This window comes from Eublepharis macularius, chromosome 2 (genome assembly GCF_028583425.1).
Source record: "Eublepharis macularius isolate TG4126 chromosome 2, MPM_Emac_v1.0, whole genome shotgun sequence".
NCBI lineage: Eukaryota > Metazoa > Chordata > Lepidosauria > Squamata > Eublepharidae > Eublepharis > Eublepharis macularius.
Genome location: NC_072791.1, coordinates 150,172,526 through 150,195,672, shown reverse-complemented (window position 1 = coordinate 150,195,672; position 23,147 = coordinate 150,172,526). Strand labels below are relative to the sequence as shown.

At 39.9% G+C, this 23,147-nt stretch overlaps 1 protein-coding gene across 1 annotated transcript; it reads right to left on the bottom strand.

The window, feature by feature from the left end:
* Positions 1-11,776: 11,776 nt before the first annotated feature.
* Positions 11,777-12,714, bottom strand: LOC129325254 (olfactory receptor 5AS1-like). The gene is given in 2 exon segments (XM_054972888.1): positions 11,777-12,178; positions 12,181-12,714. Coding segments are annotated over 2 exon segments (936 nt in total).
* Between the last annotated feature and the right edge of the window lie 10,433 nt (positions 12,715-23,147).

The following is a 23,147-nucleotide window of genomic DNA, read 5'->3' as shown; positions in this document are numbered from 1 at the left end:
TACTCGGTTCTGAAACAGAGAAAATATGTTTAAGTGATGTAGTTCTGTAGATTAAGCTTCAGTTGCCAGACAGAGAGAGAGTAGGATTTATTGTGTATTTATTACCTTCATTCATACCCTGTCTTTCTCCCTAATGGGGACTCAAAGTAGTTTACATAATTCATCATAAAAACAGCCCTGTGCAGAAGGTATGACTGAGAGTAATCTAAGATCCTGAAGATATAAAATGCATGTCAAGCCTGAAATGAGGAAAGGACTAATTATAATGTTTTCTGTCTCTAGTGGGATATACTGTGATGGGCAGATCATCCATTCTGATTAAGTATGGATTTTATATCCATGGGTATTCTGGGTCATCACAAATGCAGACACTGTTCTTGTTGTCCACAGTTTTTAAATATTCAAGAATTATCAGTCCTTTGGATCAAAATGCATACAGTTCGCTGATTGTAATACACCTCAACTTATTTGTGTTATCATGTGTCCTTGAAAATAATTGTATGCTGTACAAATCAACAGATCTTTAAGAGTCAGAGTTTTTAAGCAAAAAAGCAAAATCTGCACATCAACATTGGAGGCTCTTTTAACTGAACATTTCAAATAGTGTGCCCACCATTTCCTTGACTGAAGTTTGACATGCACATTATATCTTGAAGATCTTAGGTTACTGTAGAATGTTGTTGCTTTGTATCATATGATAATTTTTTTAGAATTTTTAGGCACAAAGTTGTTTTTTAGTGCCAGTGTTTTTTAGCACTGGCATTAAATTTTGAGCTGCAAAAGTGAGATTAGGGGTTAGACAGACACATAGTAGTTTTAGAACAAGATTCAGATCCTGTAGCACCTTAGAGACCAACTGGATTTGCAGGATGTGAGCTTTTGAGAGTCAAAGCTCCTTTTGTCAATTTTATTTTTTAGTTCTTGTATGACAGAGTGCATTCACAGTTGAAAGAAACAACCCATGTTGAAATTTTCATGTCTTAGTTATAACTGTCTGCTTCTATACTTTCAAGATAAAAGAACTGAATAGCTGGTTCTAATAATAAATTAGAATTTTTAAAAATGTCATTATATTTCAGATTGATATGGAGATATAGTCCTTTCCTGTCCAGCACTACTATGACTTTTGCTGTTGTTTTCTCTGCCTTGATTAATTTCAATTTATGAATGTTCCAATATAGTCTGTATATTTTGAAGAAGATATTGTGAGAATATTGAATGAAGTATGTACCCAGGATCTTGACATGGTTCTTTTATGAATTACAACTTGTATATGTACCACTTGTTATTTGGATTGTTCATATTATCAGTGGGTAGTTTACCTAGAATTTATAAATATATTTTACATCTGTGTAACCTGGCTTTATTATTCCAAGGCGTTATGTTATTTTGAACTACACATTCCAGATACAGTTTGTATTATTTCGCCTATTAGATCTTAGCTTTGCATCTGTTGTCTTGTCTGTGAGGACCTTTTCCTTTTTATTTGTTTTATTTGTTTATAGAACAGATCAAAACTTGCTGGGGGAGGGGGATATTTTTCTCAGGATAGCTCAGGGTATTTTTATTCAGAAGTAGCAGTTACTAAAGAAAAGATTAGAGACCTTGCTGTAATGAGACCCTGAATAAAGGATTTAGGTTTATCACAATCTTGATCTTAATTTTTGCAATCAAAATTACTGCAAAAAGAACAAGGCAAGACACTAACTTTTAACTTGCTTTACTAGGAAGTTTGAAACAAAAATTAGAATGTGTAGTCTTATAACATGGTGCATTATTTTACATTTCATTTCATTTGATATCTTTTAACACTGCTGCATTAAGAATTTTTTAAAGTAACACACCAAATCCTTTTGATTAAAACAGAAATATTTAAAATTTTTAATTGTGAATAACCTTTTCATTCATTAATCTACTGTTACAATGGCATGATTTTATAAGAGCACATGTCAGACATTAAACATGTAGGAACCTCCTCTTAGCATTAAAAAATGTCATTAAGGGTGCTATATGGCTCAACAGAAATGAAAATGATCTTACTGTTTTGTTTTTTATTTTTATTTTCTGGTCAATGGAATGGGTTACAGAAGACTAAGATCAACACCTGGAAAAATAACAAATCATCAACATTGTCATCTCTTTTATACTTTCTTTTTGTCAGGAAGATTTACTAATAGGACATTTCAGTGGAGCTGTACATTCATCATTAGCTATATATGTAATTTATAAACCCCTTAGTGTACTTGAGAGACATCTTCTCTCTGACCACATTCAACTGTATGTCATTAGTGAACAACAAGAAAAATCCTTACTGTATATGAAGCAAGTATAGCAGGAAAAAGTAGTTTAGGTTGTTTTTTCCCTTAATTCTTTTCAAAGGTTGCAGCAGATTGTCTTCTCATAGTAATCCTTATATGATGATTTCCCAATGAAGGCATTGTTATTTCTATCTCGAGGATTAGGTGTGTGTTTTTTTTACCAGTGGGATCCTGATTCCAGATGGACCTCTGTGTTACTGAATCACATCTGCCACAGGATATCTGCTTCCTTTGTGACTTTGCTAAGCGATTCCTTGGTTTTAAACTATGAATCTAGAAATAACACACAACAGAAACATATTTAATTAAGACAAATCTTTAATGGTTAATGATGAAATATGGGAATGAGAAACTTCTCTCAACAAACTTAGTATTCTTATCAATCAAACTTAGACTATGTACTTAAAAGGAAATCCCATGCCCTTATTTATAGTTTGCCTCTTCTATAAAAACCTGGTAATCTTTCTGTTTTTCCTTGTGTACTCAATACAAGAGAAACACTCATGTTTTCACTCAGTTACATATTCTCAGAACACATATTAGTATGCTTGATAATATGGCTTTGACTCTGAAACAAAAAACTACAGATTTAGTCCTTTAGCACAACAGCACACCTGCCTGAAACAAAACTAAAAAGATCCTTGAAATGTCTTTTCATGGTGTGAGTTAAATTTCTAGCATTCATTAAAATGAACAAATATTTTCTTATAGTTTGAACTACTCTCATAAACTTTTACGTGAAATAATGCACCACGATTCTCAAAGAATAAAGAGATACAGATGCAGTGGGAATTGTACTTCTGTGACTCATTGACTAAAAATGCTTAGTTAGACTGACTATTGATAGAGTCATTTAAAATATTTCTATGCTGCCTTTCCACCCAATCCAAGGTCCCCAAGGCAGTGAACACATTTCAAACATTTAAAACCATTTAAAATGCAAATATATATAAAATATCTAAATATATAAACTCATAAAAACATAAAAACACAACTCTTTGATACTCAAAGCAGATTACATAGTGTACGTCAATAGAACCGACAGATATGTCCAATAACAATGCAATAGGGTATGTAAATGCAAATTTGCAGACAATCAACAAGTAAATAAATAAGTACATATCAACAAATAAATAAAGCAATTAAACAAATCAAACAAAAAATTAAAGTAAGTCAAGTCAATAAAGCCAGATAACTAAACACCTGCCAGAACATTTTATGTATGTATGTATGTATGTAGGTAGGTAGGTAGGTAGGTAGGTAGGTAGGTAGGTAGGTATGCGTGTATGCGTGTATGCGTGTATGCGTGTATGCATGTAAGTTATTTATAGTCTGTCTTTCTCACTAAATTCAAGGAGGATTACACATTTCAGCCTGAAATGGGCCTGATTCAGCCCAAATTGGACTCAATTTGGCCTGTTCTGGGCTGAAATCAGCTCTCTGAGGAGTGCAGGAGCACTCCAGGGCCCATTGTACCTCCCCGGTGGTGCTTCTGTGCAGCAAGTTGATTTTGGCCCCAAATAGGCCCAGTTCATCCACAAACAGGCCCGATTCAGCCTGAAACGTGCCTAAATTAGCCTAAACTGCGCAACACAGGAGCACTCCAGGGCCCATCATACCGCCCTTGCAGCGCTCCTATTCTCCTCAGTGGGCTGATTTCGGCCCCAAACAGGCCTGATGTTGGCCCCAAATGGGCCCAGTTCAGGCCAAACAGGTTGAAATTGGCCTGCTGAAGAACATGGGAGTGCTCCCAGGGGCAGAACATGGGCTGCATGATGACATCACTTCCCGCTTTGCGCCCATGCATGAGGAGGACTGTCCAGCGAGTGCCTGGTCTCCTACCTCCTGCCCAGAGGGTAAGGGAACCTGGCAGCCCTAGCACAGCAGCAACTGTCATCAGGCCTGGTCCAGCTCCACCCAACTGGTGTTGCAATCCAAGAGCTCTCTAAAATCAATGACGAGCACCACTGGGTCAGGCACAAAAGGCACTTTGAAAAACAAAGACCATTGCATGTTCCTCCTGGCTCTGTATTTTGAGCCTCCCTGCAGATTTCAATATCTTGTTTGTCTGCACTCTGATGAATGACACATGCCAACACGTATGTGACTTTGATAGCCAGAGAGATAGTAATGGTGCGGTATTGCACAGCAGAACAGCCTAGGGTTGCCATCTCTGGGTTTAGAAATTCCTGGAGATTTGGGAGTGTGCATTAGGAGCAGAGGGTTTGGGAAGTAGAGGGGCCTCAGCCACAGATTCCACATTCCAAAGCAACCACTTTCTCCAAAGCAACTGGTGTCTGTATTCTGGAGATCAGTTGTAATTCTCAGGAATCTTCACCTCCCAATCATTGTAGGATTGGCAACCCCAGAATAGCCTGATGATTGATGAAGGTTAAAATTAGGCTTTGCCAGTTCCTGCTGGTGGTGGGGTATCCCCTGCCACCACTCAGTTGAATGTTGGGTGAAAAAGAAGTGGGAGAAGGTGGAGAGCTGAGACAAAATCTGAAGATTTGCACTTCTACTTGAGAGGGCCCACCAGGACTGTGAAGCCATCATTGCCCCCTGCCCCCCTAGGAACCAGCCATGAATCTTGACCCAGAGCACATGAAATGCCTCTAAGGACTGCCTCTAAGGGACATGAGCCCATTTTGGGGCTCAGGACTATCTCAAGAGCAGTCATCCACCTGTCCCACAAAGTAGGAAGGGATCCCCCACCCCTTGATTCCTCTAATGTTTGATAAGCAAAAGGAAATTCCCTGCTCAGAAGCCATAGCATTTCTGAGCATTGATAGCCCTTCCATGAATTTCACCGGTCCTTTTAAAAGCTAACTGCAACTCCAACTCCTCATGAAAATAAAATTTTTAAAAGTGTAGTAGTCCTTTTTGACTGGAATCTCTTATTGAATAGTTTCACTGAACAACCCCAAGAGCTTGTGTTTAAGGAGAGAGCAAAGGAGTGATTTTGCACCATAAGATATCAGCCAAGTTCCAGATGAGACTTTTGACCAGGAATATAGATTCTTCTATTTGGACTACAGGAGGCGGTGAACTGCTCTGCACCCTATTTTGCTAAGCATTTTGCATATAAAACCTGTTGCACCTGTTCCAACTTGGACTCTATATCAGCAGTGACAGGACTGATGATCTAAGGGTGCTAATTTGTCCAGTTGTGAGATATCACTTTCTGCTTGTCCACTATCATAGATGCAGAGGAGTTAGCCGTGTTAGTCTGTGGTAGCAAAATCAAAGAGTCCAGTAGCACCTTTAAGACTAACCAATTTTATTGTAGCATAAGCTTTCAAGAATCAAGTTCTCTTTGTCAGATGCATGATACAGAGACTGGTCAAATATAGAAGAGGAGGGAGAGAAGGGGAGGAGAGAGAAGAGGCAATTAGGGGGGGAAAGGGGAGGGTGCAACCAAAACATTCCTTTGCTAGTATATGTAAACATCTCCTTTTGGTGTGTGGATCAGTTGGCTTCAAAAGAGTTTGCCCTGTTAGTTTGTAGCAGCCAAACAGCTAGACCATCCAATTCCAATGCAGTACGAGCCTTCGATAACCACAGCTCGTACTGCATTGGAATTGGATGGTCTAGCTGTTTGGCTGCTACAAACTAACAGGGCAAACTCCTTTGAAGCCAACTGATCCACACACCAAAAGGAGATGTTTACATATACATACTAGCAAATGAATGTTTTGGTTGCACCCTCCCCTTTCCCCCCCTAATTGCCTCTTCTCTCTCCTCCCCTTCTCTCCCTCCTCTTCTATATTTGACCAGTCTCTGTATCATGCATCTGACGAAGAGAACTTGATTCTCGAAAGCTTATGCTACAATAAAATTGGTTAGTCTTAAAGGTGCTACTGGACTCTTTTTGATTTTGCTTGTCCACTATGAGGTAGTACATAAGATTCTTGGACTTTTAAGACCTCGCACCTGCTTGTACAACCCTTGTCCTCCTTGTTGCTTAAATCTGCTGGGGGGGGGGGTTCAGTGACTGGACTCAGGAAACAGTAAATGCCATCTTGAGAGGGGGGTGATTGTCCCTGCCTTGAAGTAGGCAGTGGTAGATCCATTCTTTAAAAAATGCAAATCTGGACCCAGGAAAGTTGGACCTTCCAGTTTCAAATATATCACTCTTGGGCAAGGTGATTGAACAAGTGGTGGATAGGTAACTTCAGGGATTCCTGAATGAAGTGGATGGTTTGGATCCCTTCCAATCTAGTTTCAGACCTGGTATGAGCCAGAGACAGCCTTGTCCGCCCTAACAGATGATCTGTATCAGAAGAGGAACAGGGGAGTGTTAATTCTCTTAGACCTCTCAGTGGCTTCTGGTAACCATTAGTCATAGTAACCTTCTGGACTGCTTCTCAGGTTTGGGATTCGGCGGGACTGTTCTGTGATGCCCCTACCTTGAATGTAGGTTTCAGAGTATAGTGCTGGAGGACTGCTACTCCACTTCTGGCCTACAACGTCCTTCAAGCTTCTACCTTGTCCCTCATAGTTTTTAGCATCTACATGAAGCCACTGGGAGAAGTTATCTGGACATTTAGGCTGAATTGTCACCAACATGCAGAAGATACTCACCTCTATCTTAGATTTCCAGCAGATGCCAAGAAAGCTGTGGAAACCATGAACAAGTGCCTGGAAGCAGTTTGGAGATGGATTATGGCTAACAAATTGAAATTGAAGGTGCTGGTTGGGGGATGGTTTGGCCCATGAATAGGGGTTTGCACTGAGAAAATTTCATTATGGTTTCAAATCTGTGATCAGTAACTGGTAGGTAGCCAAAGAAGTGAATGTAGAAAGGGAGTAATATTCATGGTCTTCTTAGCTCCTGATAATAGCCAAGCTGTAGTGTTCTGCACCAACTGGAGTCTCTGAGTTAACTTAGAGGGAAGATATATGCACAATGTATTACAATTTTCAACTCCTGATGTTACCATAGTATGGATCCAGGTGGTCCAATTGGCCATGTTGAGGTAGGAGGCCATTTTCCAGGCTAGAATGAGTTTGTGGAAAGCATTTTTTGCAGCTGCCTTAATTGGCTTTTCTAGCAGTAGAGTTGGATCCAGTATAACTGCTAGGCTCTTGAGTGGACCATTGCTGGTTTGGATTTATTCCATTTGGGGTTTTTTTGTTGACATGCATTTCAGTACCATTGCACATATAAGGTGAGTGCTGGCTGTGAATGAGCAGATGCATACTGTTGTTTTCAAGAGGGATTGAGGAAACGAGGCTCTGGGGCAGCTGTTTTTCACTTAATGGCACCAAAATCACACAGAACACAGTCCTTCCTCTAAATCATCAGCCCACTGAGTTTTCCCTTAAGTACACTGCCAACACACAAAACACTGGAGTCCAAAAAAGGCAAGTGTTGGCAGGTGCCCACTATGGCAGGAAACTGGTTGGCAAAGTGGTTGGGGTGGCAAGGTGAGCACTCAAGGCAGGGGGGCATTTCAACCAGTGCAGCGCAGCAGCAGCATTATATAAAAATTATTTTAAAACATATCCCTGTATTCTGAAGTCAATAGATAAGGAGGGGTCACGCTCCTAGGACCAGATTGGAAGGGAGACAATGTCATTGCCCGAGTAGAGCCTCCCAAAAAAGATGCACCTTCCCTGCATAGAATTAAATTAGGCAGGATAGGGTCAGTCAATAGCAGTGCTCCCCCAAGTCCCAGTTGGCAGGAAGACAGTGCCATTGCCAAGGTATTGCCAAAAAAGAGGTACCTTCCCCCCTCTCCTCCAACAGAGTTAAACTGAAGGAACATGTCCAAAGCCAATGGGAAGGGGGAGGGGGTCGGTGCTCTTCCTCTTTTGATGACCCAGTTGGCAGGGAGACAATGTCATTATCTGATCAAAAAATGCACTCATGTACACTGTGTAATTCCACTTCCTGTCAACAGAGTTAATTGGTACAATGCTTAGAGCTCAGTCTCTCCCCTTGGAATGTGATTTGCTTGTTGTTATGGAAAACAAGCTGCTGCGACTGGCCCAGTGCTGCTGCTGCACAGTAAGAATGTAAATGAAACACATGAATTTTTTAGTGTGTGTGTGGCGGGGGGGTGGGGGGGACTCCTTACAACTTCTTGTCCTGAATTGAGTTCACCATTCCAGAAGCTGCTTTAACAAAATGAAACTGAATTCTGGGTGTATTTCTGGTTTATTTGTTTCATTTTGCATACCCCTGCCCACGAATTGGGATCTGTTCTGGATGGGGTTGCACTCCCCATAAAAGAGTAGGATTGTGTTTGGGGAGTGCTGCTGAACCTGGGTCTTCTGTTGGATGTTGGATAAAGAGGTGGCACCAGTGGCCAGGGATGCCTTTTGCCAACTTCAGCTGTTGAGCCAGCTGCAGCACTTCCTAGGAGGAATATCTTGGCACTGTGATACTGTGCAATCTACATCTAGATTACATTACTGCAATGTGCTTTATGTTTGGTTGCCTTTGAAGACTGTTAGGAAGCTACAATTGCTATAGAATACTACAGTCAGAATGTTGACTGGAATGACTGTCTACACTGTCTTTTCCCATCTGTGCCAGCTCTCAATTTGCTTCCTGGCTCAATTGAAAGTTTTGGTACTGACCCTTAAAACTGTATGCGCATTTGGGGCAGAATACCCTAAGGATCACCTTTTCCCATTTGAACCAACTCACCCACTACAGTCATCTTCAGAGGACCTGCTTTGGGTGCTCCTGCTCTCCAAGGCTAGAAGGATAGCAACTCAAGAGTGAGACTTCTCAGTCACAACACAAAACTTTGAAAAATCCCTCTTCAGGAACTCCCTTTATTGTTGTCTTCTGCCAAACAGTAAAGACTTTATCGTTTTGTTTGGCATACCCCCAGTAACTGTTACTGGGTCTCATCTCTGATTGTACTATGTGTTTGTGTGTTTAAGGGTTTTATTTGTTTATTTTGTATGTGTAGTGTGTATTATTTAAAATGCTATTTTGATTTTGAAATGTTTTGATATTTGCCACCTTTGGGACCCTATTTGGGTGGCAAGGCAGCATACAATTGTTTTAAATAAATAACATAAACCATGCTCAACATAAAACAGCATAAATTAAATGAATACATTCTTAATAAATAGTGACAGGCAATGTCTCTAAGGTTCAAGTCAGATCTGAGCTAGGGAAACAGAGATTGGAAAGTAGGGGGTATCCTCTAAGCCCAATTTCAGACTTCAAAGTTTATCAAAGATTATCAGTTGGGCAAGCAATGTCCCTCCACCCAACCACACAAAACTGGCAGCCTCAATAGGTACTACTCAAGAGGTACTACTCTAATTCTCTTGATATGAATTTCTCTCTGGACTTCAAAGTTCCAGATTATATAGGAAACACTTTAAATTTTCTCTGTGACAGATATTGGCATAATTACAAAGATCATACTTGTACTCTTGTTATTAGTATAAAGCTTGTCATTTTTTCCATGTCCTCCCCCCACATACACTTCAAAACCACAAATCATCAGTTCATTTTTTTCAGTTTCATGCACAAAGTCAATAAGGGGCTTCCAGTTTGCTATAAACACGGCCAATGTCTTCTCTCAGATCAAAGCAATAAGTTTAGCCATCTTTACTAATTCCATCATCTTTACAATCCACTCCTCTATTGTAGGCAATATTGGACTCTTCTGTTTTTGAGCATAGAGTAGCCTCGTCCACCGTTGTCATATATAAGAATAAAATACATCTACTTTCTAGCTGTCTGTCTATTAGTCTCAACAAGCTTCTGGGTTGAACTGTATATTAATCTTCAAAATTTTCTGTATTAGCATATGGATTTGAGCCCAAATTTTTTTGGCTTTGTTACAAGTCCACCAAGATAAAAATGTCCATTCACGTTGATCACATTTCCAGCACTTATTCAAAGTACTTTTACACTTTTTAGCTATTTTTTCAGGAGACGTACCATTAAAACATCATCTTATAACAATTCTCTTTAAGCATAGAACTCAAAGTAAACTCAAGACCCTTCGCCCACATGTTCCCCGACTGTTCTATTTGTATATTATACCCAAAGTTTTTTGCCCATTTTATCATAGAATCTTTCACTCATTCTGTCTCAAATTTCAACAAAAGTTTATACATTTTAGCAATAACATGTCCATCATTTGTACATAGTTCTATTTCAAATTCAGTCTTCTCTTGTTCAAAGTCCCATTTCTATCTATTTTAAATCTTTCTAATAGTTACACATAAAAAAACCATTGGCAGCATAGCCTTTAGCTATCAAATCATCTCCTGACTTCAATTTACAATCCCCTTGTGAAAAATCTAACACATCCCCATAAGTTAGCCATTTTGTTTAGTTATCATTTCATGCCTATAGAATGCTTCCTGTGTTGAAAGCCACAATGTTATCTTCTGACATAATCTTGATTTATATTTATTCCATATTCTCAAGATGGCCCATCTAATATAATGGTTTTTAAAATCCACATTAACTTTATCATACCAAAAATAAGTATGCCACCCAAATTTCAAGTTGAGTCCTTCCAAATACAAGAGCCCATCATTTCTCAACAGCAACCTTTCATTCATCCACATTAAACAGGAAGCAGCAAAATATAATTTCAAATCAGGTAAACCCAGTCCACCTCGTTCCTTCGCATCTTGTAATACCTTTAATTTGACTCTTGGTTCCCCCCCCCCCCCCCCCGCTATATAGATGCAAGCCCTGACTTGGATAGCCCAGGTGAGCCTGATCTTGTCAGATCTCAGAAGCGAAGCAGAATCAGCCTTGGTTAGTAATTGGATGGGAGACCTCTAATGAAGACAAGGGTTGCAGAGGCAGGCAATGGCAAACCACCTCTGTTAGTCTCTTGCCATGAAAACCCCACCAAGGGTTGCCATAAGTCAACTCTGATTAGAGGGCTCTCTCCGCCACCATATAAACTCATAACTGTCTTTTTGCCATTGTTTCAATGGTACATCCATTGTTATATCAGGTATTGTTTGAAACAAAAATAAAAAATAAAAAAATTCAAGAGCACCACCATGTCCTCTTCCCCACATGAGTACTGGTATTCTCCACATTGCATTAGTAAACACCACACAAACATATGGTTTCATTAACATGCTTATGTGGTGTTTACTAATGCAAAGGACCACATATGTGAATCATTAAAACACTGCAGAAAAGAAATATGTTGCAGTGCTTTAACAATGCATTTATGTGCTTCAGTAGCAAGGCAGGGGGAGATCCAAGTGAACTAAAGCAACTGAATGTTGTGGCAAACTATACATGCTTGAATTTCAGAATCACTTTAAGAAATTCTCCTACTTAAACCAGGAGCTCCAGCCAGCGCACGGGCCACATGTACGGCTTGGGAGGGACTCCGCCCCCTGGGACCCGCCGAACACCTGGTGCCGCTGCCCAGCCACAATGGATCCTCCAGGCGCCGCCCACGTCAACAGTGGGAAAGGTCACAAAAAGAAAGAAATCGTTTTCATTTGGAAACTATCCTATCCAGCACTCTCCTCATGGCATCCTTCATCTCCTTATTCCTTAGACTATATATTAATGGGTTAAGCATAGGGATCACCACACTGTAGAAGACAGATACCACCTTGTCTTCATCCATTGAGTGGCTGGAGCTAGGTCGCAGGTACATAAAGAGGAGGGTACCATAGAAAATGGTGACAGCGGTCAGGTGGGAAGTACAAGTAGAAAATGCCTTATGTCTGCCATCAGCTGAGTGCATTCTGAAGATGGTAGAGAGGATGCAACAATAAGAGATTAGCACTACTGATGTGGTAGTGATTTCATTAAATCCAGCAAATATAAACACCAACATCTGGCTGATGCTGATATCTGAACAGGAGACTTTATTCATAGGAGAATATGAATAAAGAAAAAATGGTCGAGGATGTTGGAGTTGCAGCAAGATAATTTTATGCCATACCCAATCTGTACTGATGAATTGAGAAATCCAGCCACATAAGACAAAATCACCAACAAGATACAGATTCTTTGGGACATAATGACTGTATACATCAGTGGGTTACAAATTGCCAGGTATCGGTCATAAGCCATCACAGCCAGGAGGTAGCATTCTGTAGTTGCTAAACCAGCATAAAAATATAGTTGTAAGATACATCCAGCATATGGAATAGTTTTTCTTTGTACCAAGAAATTCACCAGCATCTTTGGTGTGACAACTGTGGAGTAGCAGATATCTAAGAAAGACAAATTACTGAGGAAATAGTACATGGGAGTTTGAAGGCGAGAATTGATCCTCACAACCACAATGATGCTAATATTTCCTACTACAGTAATGATGTAGATCAGTAAAAATATAACAAAGAGAGCAGAGTTGAGCAGGACATGATCTGTGAATCCCAGAAGAATCATCTCATCTGGTAGAGTGCAATTTTCACCAGCCATCTGTTTCACCTATATAATGAAGAATGGACAGAGAAAACAAATTCTTTGAAAGAATCATCCTGTTAGGAAAAAGCTTACAGTAAAAATACATTAAAGAGAAGTTTCCGTGGGGTATCAGAATGTCTTAATAACCATAAGCTACTAATCACTAATAGCTTCCTGGACAGGGAGTATCCAATGTAATGCTGATTTTAAAAATTGTTTCCTGGAGGAAACTAGGAATTACAGAGCATGCCCCCTAATTTCAGTTCTAGGTTAATGGGTAGAAATTGTTGTTACAGGTAGAATTCTTATCAAGCCTTGCTGACGAAGAACCAGAATGGCTTCTGCAAAAAGAGACTCTGCCTCACCAACTTCTTAGAGTACATTCAGAAGATAAATAAACAGTACTTTTTTGTTAAGAATAAAAATGACCCGTGCTCATATATAAGATTGTACTAATTTCCACCAATTCCCATGCCCAGGACTTGGGAGATCCCCCTCCCCTAAAGATTCCAGTAGTCAGAAATGGTCAGTATCACCACAAAAAAGTCCTGTAAATAAACATATGGTTGGAGTGATTTGGAAAACACGAAATTGCTTGAACCTCTTCCATTAAAAAAATGAGATTACTTACAGAAACAGAAAAGCAGTAGATTCAGGACAGACAAAAGAAAATACTTTGCACACAATTGAGAATATGCCAAAGGTAATAGAGAAAATTAGGGAATTTGGAGACTTGGCGGGATTTTATGTAAACAAAAAGAAGTCAAAGATATTATGTAAAAATATGACCAAACAAAAACAACAGCAATTAATGGAGATAACAGACTGTGAAGTAACAAATAAGGTGAAATATCTGGGAATTGAACTGACTGCAAAGAATATAGACTTATTCAAGAATAACTATGAGAAATTGTGGATACAGATAGAGCAAGATTTGATCAAATGGAATAGACTTAATTTGTCATGGTTGGGAAGAATTGCAGTAGTCAAGATGAATGTGTTGCCGAGAGTGATGTTTCTGTTACAAACAATACCAATTATTCGGGACCCTAAACAGTTTGAAAAATGGCAGAGGAAAATATCGGACTTTGTATGGGCAGGCAAGAAGCCTCGAGTGAAAATGAAAGTATTGCAGGATTCAAAAGAGAGAGGTGGAATGCAGTTGCCCAATTTAAGACTCTACCATGACGCAATTTGTCTGGTGTGGTTGAAAGACTGGATGACGCTGAAAAACCACAAACTACTGGCCTTAGAGGGATACAAAAAAATATTCGGATGGCACGCATACTTGTGGTATGATAAAGTAAAAGCAGACTCTATGTTTCTACACCATTACATTCAGAGAAGCCTCTTTACAATTTGGAAGAAGTATAGAAATTACCTACAGGATGGAATCCCTTCCTGGGTGGTTCCATACGAAGTAATAGATCCGAGAACCGTCGATAGTGAACAACAATGCTTAACGTATAAGGAGATAACAAGGATAGAATCTTTCAAATTAAGAATTAAAACGCAAGAAGAGTTGTCTCCAAGTTATGATTGGTTTCAATATAGACAGATTAGAGATCTTTACAACTCGGACTGTGTGAAGGGAGGGATAAGAATGGAGAATTCGGAACTAGAGGAGGTAATTCTGCGAGAGGATAAAAAGGAAATCTCTAAGACTTATAAAGTGTTGTTAAAATGGTTAACAGAAGATGAGATAGTTAAAGTCCAAATGGTGAAGTGGGCAATAAACTTTAACAAGGAGATAACAATGGGGGCGTGGGAGTACTTGTGGAAAAATACGATGAAGATTACGACATGTGCCAATATTAAGGAAAATGTTTATAAAATGATCTATCATTGGTATTTGACACCAAAGAAAATTGTGCTAGGGAATTCTAACATGTCTAATAAATGCTGGAAATGTAAAAAGCATGAAGGATCTTTGTATCACATGTGGTGGACTTGTGAGGTTGCTAGGCAGTACTGGGGGGAAATAATAGAAGTAATAAGTGAGATTTTACAATTTCAAATTAATAAGAACCCAGAACTGCTGCTACTGAACTTGGGAATGGAAGATATTCCAGCACAACATAGGACATTGTTATTTTACATGACAGCAGCGGCTAGACTTTTGTATGAGCAAAAGTGGAAAGTACAAGAAGTGCCAACTAGGAAGGACTGGATTTATAAATTGCTGTACATGGCGGAAATGAACAAAATGACAAGGAAACTGAGAGATCTCGATCCAGGACAGTTTAATATGGATTGGGAGAAACTGAAGCAGTATTTGGTGAAAAAATGGGAGGTGGGAGGAGAACTGTGGCAGTTTGAAAATTACTGAAATACAATAAAAGAAGAGAGAAGTGACTTTACCGGGGGGAGGGAAGTTAAATAAGAAGTTCTAAGCAATGGTTTTATTAGATTATTATATACAGTATTAAATAATAGAGGTGTTATTTTAAGAATTATAAGGATATAAGAAACTAAGTATGTTTCTGACAGATAATTGAATAATAGGTAAACTATATAATCAAAATAGAATGAATATAAGAAAGGTGGAAGGGAGTAAATAGTAACATATAGAGTATATGTTAAATTGATTGACTTATATTGAATGTATACAATGTTTATAGAAGTACTTAGAGTTATGCATAATAGGGGACAAATTGATTGTCCCATATTGACGAGACCAGAATGATCAAGTTAGAGAATAGAGAATGAAAATTAGATAAAATGTTACATTATTAAAGAATATATGTTAGGAATGCAATACTTAGTTTGACAAGTTAAGTGGGGAAGGGAATAGAGATAGCACTGTGTTATAATAGATAAGCTTAGATGAGAACGAAAGTGTATGTTTAATAGAATAAAGTAAGTTTGAAATGAGTAAGGGGAAAAATAGATAAGGGGTTGGAAAACTGTTGGAAGTCAACAAAAGGGGGGAAGGGAGGGGGTTAGAATTGGAATATTCAAAGGGAATTGATTGTAATGAATAATAATTTGATTTCTAATCCAATAAATTTTAAAAAAAAGAAAAGAAAATACTTTGCACAATGCTTGACTGATTTCTGAAATTCACCGCCGCAATATGTGGTTATGGCTATACATGGGCATGGAAATGAGGAAATGGCCATTTAAACTGCCCCTGTAAATACAACCCAATGAACCAGTATAAAGTTTGTGAAAGTTCCAGAAATGGAGCTTCCATGAACCTTGGTTTGGGAACCCCGAAACAGCCTGTTTTGTAGGGGGTTTGGGGTCGTATTTCGGTTCGTGCCCATCTCTACTTATTGCCACTGGGTTAGATGGCTTTAAAAAAGGACTAGACCAATTCATGTAGTATATAGATCCAAGAGTGTTTAATAGCATGTTTGCTAAAATGGAATCTTCATGTTCAGAGACAGTGTACACTCTGAATATCCGTTCCCAGGATACTGGCAGGGGAGCTCTTTTACCTTCATACATTGCTTTTGGGCTTCCCAGAAGCATCTTGCAATCAATTGTGGTAAATAGGTGTTGGACTAGATGGATCCTTTTAAACTGATCCAATGGGGCTTTTCTTTTGTTCCTACATTCTTATATGCATACTTGATTATAGATGATCTACACAGGCAAGGAGAGAAAAATTCCTACCTGGCCCAAAAGGCGACCGGCTAATCCTGCACTGCAATAGGGTGAGGTGGGTGGGCCGAGCATGAGGCACAACTGAATGCAATGGGGCGGAGAAGCCAGCTAAGGCTACAGGCTCCGCCCCCAATGCTAAGCCCTGGATGCCAGGGTGTGCCTTCTGCTTTCCTCCTTCCGAGGAGGCAAAAGCAGCCACCGGCCTGAGTGGCTGTTGCCACTGGCCGGGATGGCTGAATTGTTTACAAATCTATCCATCCAGTAAGCACTGAATTTCCAGAATTGCACACTCAAATTTTTCCAGAATCTAGATCAATATTTCACATGGATAACCAGTCTAGTATGGTTTCTTTACTGAAGCTGTGGCTTGGCTTCAGTTTAACTTCTTCTCCATCATTCTACTCTTAGTTAACGGTTTTATATTGAAAAAGGAGACTGGGCACCTTGCATAGTCTCCCACCTGTATTAGTAAAAATAGAGAAAAGAAAGGATCGTTCCTCATTCCCTCAAATTCCCATGAACAACAGCAAAGAACAACCCTCCTGTTCCAAATTGTGGTGGACTGTTTAGGAAAGGGAGGAATCATTTACTGGTGTAGGGGGCTATGGCTGAAACATAACACTGACTCCTGTGTTGATGGCATGGCAGCCTCCCCCCCCCCAACATTTCTCTACCAGTGGGCTTTATCATTTTTTGGATATGGCATGAAACAACATTATGGCTCTGTGATTGTCAAGATACAGAAAAGGGCCGAATGCAAAGAATAATGTGGTATGTACTCTGTGGTCTACTCTGGTCAAAAGCACAGTGACTTTTGAAGATGAACAGGCACTCAGAGGGCATCAAGTTAAGTGCTAGTCACAGTTCCAGCCACAGTTCCAGCAGGTCTCTCTGACTGGTCACTGTGACAAAAAAATCTGATGCTGATATCAAGACTTTTATGGAAACACTTCACTTTTAATTTTGAAGGTGGAAAAGAGTTCTACAGTGCTCTTTCTGGGCTTTTCAGTTCTGGAGTTCAAAGGTCAGAGTTAAGGACTGAGCTCAGTCAGATTCAACTACATTGATTCTGGTGAGCATCTAAAGGAAGGAGTAGCCCCTCATCTGAGAAACGAAACTACAAAGCACAGGGAAACATGGCATCAACAGGCAACAGCAGGATGTAAAGGTAATTTATTGGCAATATGATAAAGCAGGATTTTTTTAATGTCACTGCACTGTACTGGTTGGACTGCTTTCCTGCTTGGGTGCTGGCCCACTACCACCACTACCACTTTACACTAAGAAGAGAGGCTGTTCCGGTGCTAGAACACAAAACAAGGGGTGGAAACATATAATCGAAGGGAAAATGTAACAATATCAATAAATGCAATTAATATCAAATCTATTATAACAATATGTAAACATCAGCAAAACAGAGTGCTAAAGTGACTCAATGCTTATATAAATATTATAAAGATCTGTTAAACTCTAGACGGCATTCCTGATATATACAAACTCTTTACAGTTAAAGATACATGTAACTTAATATAACAACAGTGTCTAGGATGTCAGCTGTAGGTTCTCAAGCAGTATCAGTACAAAATATACTGAGTATGGTACAGTCTTTTTCTCCTCATATATTCAGTAAATAATGCAGTCTTCTCTTTTCACTTTCAGGTGTGCAAAAGAAGGATGTTCCCAAGGAACACCTTTGCAGCAGTTAAGTCTCGGTGGTTGAAAGGCAGTCTATAATCCTATAATCAGATGTACACAGCCAGGGAGTGAGGTGTGCTGAGACTGGCAGCTGTGAGATAATTAATTTTGGAGGTGATAGAGCATAAGTGGACCGGGTCCGTGACCCCTGAGGAAATATATTGATGAAACTAGCAAGCTAAGTAGCCAGCCCCTTGTTGGGCCTGGGGGGAGGGGGTCTCCATACCCCCACAGTTCATGGTTCCACTTTAGAGGAAAGAGAGAGAAAACAACGAGATTATAGATTTTATAGGATTATAGATTGTAGGATTATAGGTTTAAAAAATGGTCAGTCATTGTAACAGTAGGTAAATGAAATGAATGCAGAAAGGGCTTTGCTTTTTAAATACTAGTGGCTAGCTGGAGTTTTCCTGGCAGGGGACAGGAGTTAGCATCCAATCCCTCTATCCCTGCCCAAGCTCCAAAAGAATGCTTCAAGCTGTGAAAATCAAGCAGCCACAGCAGAGGCATGGAAGAGGACAGCAGTGCAAAGCGAAGGAAAGCTCCGCACCATGACCAGAGAGTGGTTCAAGGCCAGCAGGGAACAGGAGGCAGCAGACAGAGTGGATTCCCATCGTACCCTTGCCTCTATGCCTGAGCTTCAAAAGAACCTTTCAAACTGCCAGTCACCTTTTAAACTCTGCAGATTCAATGATCTGCAGATTCAAAGATCTGCAGAGCCTCACCCCTCTCCTTGCTTCAAATTGGGATTCTCCCATTTCACATTGGGGTACTCTGGTTTGTCTTTAGGAGTCTCTGGTTTGTCATTGGGATTCTCTTGTTTGACATTGATTCCCTTGCTTTAGTCAGGTTCTGTCGGGTTTTGGTGGTTCAACTTGCATTGGGAGTGGGATTACATTAATGACTGGCTTTTAGCCACGGGTTGCCTTTGTTTAAGTTTTCCCTTTGCCTGGAAAGCCTTAGAAATATTTATCCCATAGGAAACAATGGGAAGTGGTTGGGGGCACCTTAATAATGGACAAGAAGGAGTAGGTTCCCTGCAAATTTGGTGGAATTTGCTTAAAAATGTCCCAGTCACCCAGATATTTACCCTCACAGTTTTCCCCATAGGAAATAATAGTCAGATAAATTTCAAGGATACCATTTTGGGGGGGGGGGTATTCCTGAAACCCATATCGGAATCAACCATGGTGCTCACCCCCAGTGTCTAGTTCAAGTTCTGAGAAATATTCTTGATGACATTTTCTCATCCACTCATGTCATATTCAATGTATTTCAGCCATCAAAAATAATCCCTGTGAAATCTATTTCCATTGTGCATTATTTCTAGTTTAATACTATGCAACTGAATTGTCTCTAAACAAGGTCACAAGGCAATGAAAAGCAATTAGCATTGCAGACCTGACTAATACAGAGGCCCATCAGGAGTCAAAATCCCTATAGTAAAAACATGGGCAAATACTCAGATGCTCAGGATAAAAATAATCACATATTCATTTTGAAATCCTCATTTAGAAATTACTAAGAGAACATATTCGTCAGCCATCTATGAAAAGAATTAAGAAACCAACCCAAGATCATTTTGTTTCCTGAAGTACTTACATCAAACACGGTAAGGATTCCAAGTCATACAATGGCAGTATTGGGGAACAGAGGATGCCTCCTATATACATCTTTAGAATAGGCTGCGTACTGTATACAGCTAATTATGAATGTTGACCTCTATGAAAATTCCACATTTCCATTTACAATAAAAGATACTGAGACAGTATAATGTGAAGAAATTGACCACAGGATTGCTGTATGTCTTCTACATTCTGTTTCTGTGATTTATTGTTGGATTCAGCTATAAAATAGATAGCAGCAGTATTTTTGCACACGGAAGAGACCAAAATGATCTCCTTTGTTGGATTAGTTTGCGAAATAGTTCCATTATAACATAACTAATATATTCTTAAATTGTCTTTAAACCAGACCAGCCATAACAACTAAAGCATTCCTTGTTTTCTTCCTCTTCTAATTCTAATTTTAACTCTAACCCTAATTCATCATCATCATCGTCATCCTCTTCAAAATCTCTAACAGCCCAATAACATTTTTTTTAAAAAAAATGCACTTGCATCATGTTTTCTCTTCACTAAACCTTGTCTATAGGTATAGATCAGGCTGTACCATACCATTCCACATCCCACTGGAAATATGGGTGGTGGAGAGTGTTTTCAAATCATAGCTGACTTATGACAACCCTGGGTGGGGTTTTCATGGCAAGAGACTTAACAGAGGTGGTTTTAGATCCAGAGGAGTTAGCCGTGTTAGTCTGTAGTAGCAAAATCAAAAAGAGTCCAGTAGCACCTTTAAGACTAACCAATTTTATTGTAGCATAAGCTTTCGAGAATCAAGTTCTCTTCGTCAGATGCATGATCCGAACTGGTTTGCCATTGCTTGCCTCTGCATCCCTGTTCTTCGTTGGAAATCTCCCATCCAGTTACTAAATGAGGCCAACCCTGCTTAGCTTCTGAGATCTGGTGAGATTGGGTTTGCCTGGGCTATCCAGGTCTGTGCACTAAAATTATTAATTATCCATAAATCATTTATAGGAAGATAAGATAATAACTCAGGTGTGACTCCTATCTAACATGTTTCTGGATGGAAACTTGGGAGAGGGGTATCAAGAGCACTGCAAATCCATTGTTTGCATGGTGACATCGTGAAAAAGACCTCTGACCAATTACTCTCTCTGCCAATTGCTCCCTCTGCCCTAGTTCTGTTGGGGTGGGAGTATACAAATTGATAGGCATTCTACTTACATTACTGGAATGCTACAGTTAAAAGCTACTAGCATGCCATTTTAAGCAAATTGCATCCTTCTAAACCCATTGACTTAAAAGGACTTTGAAGGTATAAATCTGCTTGAGATGAGACTGTAAATCACATAGAGTTCCACTTCATAATTTACTATATCATGTCAGTAAACCATGTTGTGGTTTGGATGGAGAAGGATGAGAAGAGAAAAACCCTTTCCTTGATGGTTTGTTTTAGAAATTTGGCAAATATTATCAGAGGAAAAAGAAATGCTAAAAATATTAGTATCTTTAAAAAGAGCAGTTACCAGGCTAGCCATTTTTGATGAAGAAATATATGGACATGTAAATAAAGAAACTAATGAAGACAGGAAACAGGATTTTTAAATAAAAGATGTGTACACCTAGCGCTGGCAAAAAGCCCATAGATGTATGATTCTGAAAAAGAAACTGAAATAGCAAAATTCCAAAAATTAATGTAGAGGTCAAGAATCTTCATTATTATCAAATAATGGCTGCTTTACTCAGTTCTGGGACCCAATCACACACCCCTTGTCAGACCTTGTCAGACTATGGAATCCCTGTCATCTAGAGGTCGTCTCCCCCTTCTGCAAGAAGCAAAAGTATCTTGATTTCAAAAGGTTTATTGAAAGACTAGGCTCTGATTCAGGTGTCCATATTTCAAGGCCTGAAGAGGTCTTGACTGAACTTTAGGCATTGCTGAGAATGAGTTAGAAAACGAAACTTGTGATACATTAAACCCTTCGTTCCCAGCCTCCCCCCAGAGTTCACATTGCTGAGAGTTCATCTGTGGGAAAGCTTGGCTCCTCAAGGTTGGTGCTGAAGAGACAGATAAGAAGAGACATCCTCTCCCATGGAAAATGCGGTCATAATAATGTCTGGACCTGGAGGGAGAGAAAGACTAACAACTACAGATTAACATGGCGTAACTCTGGCTAGGAAACACACAATAGAATAGACTCTGACATTCTGCCCCCCTTAAGACACATTAGATCCTGACACCCCTAGGCTGCATTATTCACCATGCTTTTATAAAGTCCATACATTCAACTTGGCTGACACTTCCTGTATGCAGGCTAGCATCAACTTCTCCCTTTGCTGGGATCCACCTTTGGCTATGATTCATGACTTCTGCCAAGATCATAGAGATACAATATACAGATAGTGATCATTTATTGACCAAATATAGGGGTATCATTCCTCAGGCTGGTTCTGCTGGATGTTCCTCAGTTCTTTTCAAAGCTGTCTGCAATTGCAACAGCTCATGAAAATAAAATTCTTAAAAATTCGCTTTTGTCTGGAATCTCCCGTTGAATGGTTTCACAGAACAAACTCAAGAGTTAGTGTTTTAGGAGAGAGCAAGTGAGAGATTTTGCATGCTAAAGCATCAGCCAAGCTATCGATGAGATCCTTGACCAGGAAATCAGGTACCTACAGTAGCACTACTCTGCAGTCTGTTACAACAATTTTGCTAAGCATTTTGCAAATAAAATCTGTCATACCTGTTCTAACCTGGACTCTGCAATGACAGATAATCTCAGGGTACCAATTTGTCCAGTTGTGTGGGATACCTTTCAACTTGTCCAATATGAGGAAATAGACTGGATTCTTGGATGTTTAAAACCTACCATCTGTTTACTCCTCCTGGTTTCTTTAAATTGCTAAGGAGCAGCTGATGTACTGGATCCTCTCCAGCAGCCCATCTGGTCGTTCGGGGGGCAGCTGATGGACTGTCTCCTCTCCAATAGACATGGACATGAACAGCATTACGAACAGAAAAAACCACTGAACAGGCCGCTCGGCTGCTCGCGAATGGGCTGTTCATGATGCACCATTCCAGCTGAACAGGCGGTCGGCACAAGCCTTGTTTGTTGTGCTTGGCCGCCATTCGGGAAGCTTGACACTTAGGCACCTTCAATCAATTGCCTCAGCAATGGAGTGGGGGGGGAGTGCCTGAACTCTGTCTGCACTCCCTTTGTCGCCCCAGACACTCCAATCAAAGCCCACCTTAGCTTGATGGGCAGGTTTTCCTTCCAAGTGTGGAACTGCAAATAGGTTACAATTGGTAACGTGGGAGCAGACACCAGGGGGGAGGGAGGGAGGAGGGGGGTGTTCTGTGGCCATAGGAACTCCAATCTCATCCCTGAAAACTCTGTTATGCAGTTCTGACTGCCAACGACAGGCCTCCTGCATTTCTAAATGAGTCCTCAACTTATAAAAGGGCACTGCACTCCCAGTTCTGGTTTCACTTTCAGCAAGCAGTAGAGTGGGAGAGAGCTCTTGATAGTGTTTTGGAGGAGAGAGTGGGAGAGTGCATTG